Source organism: Dendropsophus ebraccatus, chromosome 1, assembly GCF_027789765.1.
Source record: "Dendropsophus ebraccatus isolate aDenEbr1 chromosome 1, aDenEbr1.pat, whole genome shotgun sequence".
Classification (NCBI taxonomy): domain Eukaryota; kingdom Metazoa; phylum Chordata; class Amphibia; order Anura; family Hylidae; genus Dendropsophus; species Dendropsophus ebraccatus.
This window is the reverse complement of record NC_091454.1, coordinates 169,933,369-169,937,294: the sequence shown is the minus strand read 5'-3', so window position 1 is coordinate 169,937,294 and position 3,926 is coordinate 169,933,369. Positions and strand designations below refer to the sequence as shown.

Here is a 3,926-nt window from a genome sequence, read left to right as displayed (position 1 = left end):
TGATGTGCGATATCAGCCTAAGGCCAGATTCAAACAGACACAGTAAGCCACATATTTTTGTCTATATTACATCTGTAAGTCCTTACCTTGCCCCAGAACTAGAGATGAGTGAACCTGGAGCATGCTCGAGTCCATCCGAACGATCAGCATTTGATTAGCGGTGGCTGCTGAAGTTGTATAAAGCCCTAAGGCTATGTGGTAAACATGGATATAGTTATTGGCTGTATCCATGTTTTCCAGACAACCTTAGAGCTTTATCCAAGTTCAGCAGCCCCAGCTAATCAAATGCCGAACGTTCGGGTTCGGATGGACTCGAACCCGATTCGCTCATCTCTACCCAGAACTAACAGCTGTCAGAATATAATATAGAATTTCACATGACTAGAAGAAGAAAGCTTAGCAGGTATAAACGATAAGGAAATTCTTTATCTTAGAAAAAAGTTGTAAGGCTAGGTTCACACTACGTCAGAGGTTCTCTATAAAAGCTGTACGGCACTGGCAAGCAGAGCCAAACAGACCAATGCTCAAAAGGACACGACCAGAGCCCAACAGACCCCATTGACTTTAATGGGGTTTGTTGGGGTTTCCACTCGTGTCCATTATTTTACAGCAGCGTATGGCCCCTTTCACACATATGCATGCAGCCTGTAATATACAGTGCATGTGCTAGCCATAGATCATGAACTGAACTCTTATCAGGAAGGCTGGGTTCACACTGCTTTTGCAGTCTGTTTAACGGACCTGATTTTAAATGGTTAATTGTGTACGAAAAAAAAAAAAAAAAAGGATCCCTTTAAGGGTGCGTTCACATGTACAGGATCTGCAGCAGATTTGATGGCGCAGATTTAAAGCAAATCAAACCTGGGCCATCATTCTGCTGCGGATTTAAATCTGCGCTGTCAAATCTTAATCTTTTTATTTTTCCTTTCATTATGGAAGTCAATAGAAAAACAGATCCAAATGAATGCACACAATTGCATCTGTCCCTGCCCCCCAACCAAAAATCGCATACATTAAACAGACTGCAAAAACACAGTGTGAACACATCCTTGGAGGACTTGCTGCATCAGAGTTGTTCTATCCCACAATTTTGAACTGACTCCGCCATGGACTGAGCCATTGACATAGCGTAAACCTAGCCTAACAGATTGTATGTAAATGTGTGAAACGTGGAGAGGCTGCTTGAGGCAACCAACCAAATAACTTGAGATGCTATGCAATTGTTTTCATACAACTCCCCTTTTGAGTCCTTCATAGTACCATGAGGCATGGTGTATACTGCCAGTTAGCAGAGAGAGAGAGCTGGTTGTACACTGGGTCAGGCAATGTATAAGGACATAGTACAGGAAAAGGTCTCGCTGATGACCGACCTAAGACATCTTGCCATGTAAGACATGTCTGACCCTTGATCTACAGCTGCACAATTTACTGTAGAAAAGCATAGTGGTCCATAGCGTCAGGGCTCTGTCATAAATCTTCCTTGGCAGCAGACGCTCTGTTTGTTTCAGTGGAGGACTTTGACTTTGCGCTGTCACTTTTCTTCTTTTTCTCTGGTTTGCTCTGGTTTTTGGTATTGGTATTGCCATCTCCTCCTTTGCCCGGGTACACCTGCCCTTCCAGTGTCACATCTGCACATCTGTCCTGGCCCACAAGGAAGTCTTTCACCTCCCAGGCATAGGCGCCATCACGCAGCATGAAGATCACTCGGTTTGGTCCCACAAGAAACCTGCAATGATACAAAGAAATACAAAGATGCTGGTATCAGAAACGATCTCTGTGGCTAGTTTATTTGCCATCAGGAGCCCTGGATACAGAAAATGTAACCTTACCTCTGAATGTCATAGTTGGCGTTGAACAGGCTGCCCTGCCACAAGCTTGTGATCTCCTCCGTTTCCTTCTCTGTTGGGTTCCCAGACACAGAAGCAAAGATCATTATAGTCTTGCCCTTCTTGGTCATCTGCAAGATACTCTCTGGGTTTTTAGGATCCAGCCTTGAGAAGTCCACTGGGGCCAGCTTTCTTTTGTGTTCAGGTAAGTCCCCTTCTTCAATATCGTCATCTTTCTGGGGAAGAAGAGAAAGAGGCGACATTTAGAACATATTACCCCATTTTCCATTTTACTGTATGCCAACATTTGGCTTATCTGCTTATTAGGGCAAGTAGTACCTTACATAAACACCTAGGGGAAGATTTATCAAACCGGTGTAAAGTAGAACCGGTTCAGTTGGCCCTAGCAACCAATCAGATTCCACTTTTCATTCCTCACAGACTCTAAGACAATTCTACTTTCCAGCAGTTTGATAAATCGCCCAGCCCCCCCCCCCCCCCTAGTGACAGCAAACAATCCCTCATTCGTCAGATGATCGGCAAGGGGGGGGGGGGGTGTCACGTAACCTGGAATATAAATCCATAGCTGCTTTCTTCCAAAAACAGCGCCACACCTGTTCTCAGTTTGTATGTGGTATTGCAGCTTAGTCCCACTAAAGTGAATGTAGGCAGGTTGTAATACCACACACAACCTCAGGACATGAGTGGCACTGTTTCTGGAAGAATTGAGCTATACTTTTATGCTAGATACCTCTCATAAATTGTGCTGATCTCCAGCCACTGGACTGGCCTCTGTGTGCATTACAGGAGCCTGACTGAAGTAACGTGTGCATAGAACGGTGTATATGTGTGTTTGAGCACTGGGGCCCATCCCATCATTCCTGGATGAGCAGGGAACCTGGTGGTAATGTTCTCATGTCCTATGAGCTATGGCGCCATAATGAGTGTGGGGGTCAGCGGGAACCCACCCATACCTCCCTACATACCTTTATACCTTAATGGGAGGACACCAGGCACATACACCCCTCCGCCCTGTGCGCAGGAACACAGCTTTCCTATTTGGAGGCCAGTACTGGGACCCTACAGATGGATGATATATAGATCTCTCCAGTCCAGGTAAGTGTATGGTGGCTGAATGAGCAGAGACCTGCACCAGTACAGCCAGCACACTGGAGCCCTGTAGGATAACTATACGTGCAGCCTAATACGCGCGCACACACACTATACGGATGCTATACGGACCGCACACGCACTTCCCCATTCATTCCGGTAGCAGAGCACTCCTTACCTCCCACTGCTCCAGCAGCCGCGCCATGTCGGCGTCATTGTAATCCCGGATATCTTTCTTCTTTTTCTTCTTCTCCTCCGCAGCCGCCGTGAGGCTCAGGACCAGCAGGAGATACACACACAGATGCCTCACAGTGACAGCCGCCATGACACTCTACTGACCAAGCGCATGCGCACTACCGAGACATCTTCAGCACACACGGCCGGGAGGAGGGACCAGTGTGCTACTGCTTACGCTAATTGGCTGCATCTGAGAGCCAATAGCTCAGCGCCGCCTGTTCTTTCCTGTGATTGGCGGCTGTGCCGGCCATGTTTGTTGTGGCAATTTTGTTTCGGAGAAGGAGAAGACTGTAAAGAGAAAGTGTCCTCTCCGTTATACATTGCCGGTCCTCTGCAGTATGACTAACTCTGTGTCACAGGAAGATGTGTGTAGCCATCACTGTGTAATGATACATGTGCTGGTATATCTGTGACTGCCCAAAGCAAATGGTGCTATAGCAAAAGTACAACTCCCAGCATGCCCGGACAGCTACTGCCATTCATCACAGCTTAAAGGAGACCTGTCACCCCCCGTGCCGGGGTGACAGGCTCCCGACCCCCGTTACAGCGCCCTATACTCACCTGATCCCGCCGGGTCCCACTTTTGGATCCGGTCGGGTCACGGAGATATCAGCTCCCGAAGCCCGGCGCGCGCGCTCACAGGAGAGTCCGACGCTCATAGAGAATGACGGAGCATCAGACTCCCCATTCATTCTCTATGAGCGTCGGACTCACCTCTCAGCGCGCGCCGGGCTTCGGGAGCTGATATCTCCG

The 3,926-nt window shown here is 47.8% G+C and overlaps 1 protein-coding gene across 1 annotated transcript; it reads right to left on the bottom strand.

Annotated features, from left to right (window-relative positions):
• Positions 1–264: 264 nt before the first annotated feature.
• LOC138779936 (LRP chaperone MESD-like) lies at positions 265–3,266 on the bottom strand. The gene is made up of 3 exons (XM_069956661.1): positions 3,115–3,266; positions 1,830–2,062; positions 265–1,726 (listed from the first exon to the last, which is right to left on the bottom strand). Exons 1-3 carry the CDS (start codon positions 3,259–3,261, stop codon positions 1,468–1,470), a joined length of 639 nt encoding a protein of 212 aa, XP_069812762.1. The 5' UTR covers positions 3,262–3,266; the 3' UTR covers positions 265–1,467.
• Positions 3,267–3,926: the final 660 nt, after the last annotated feature.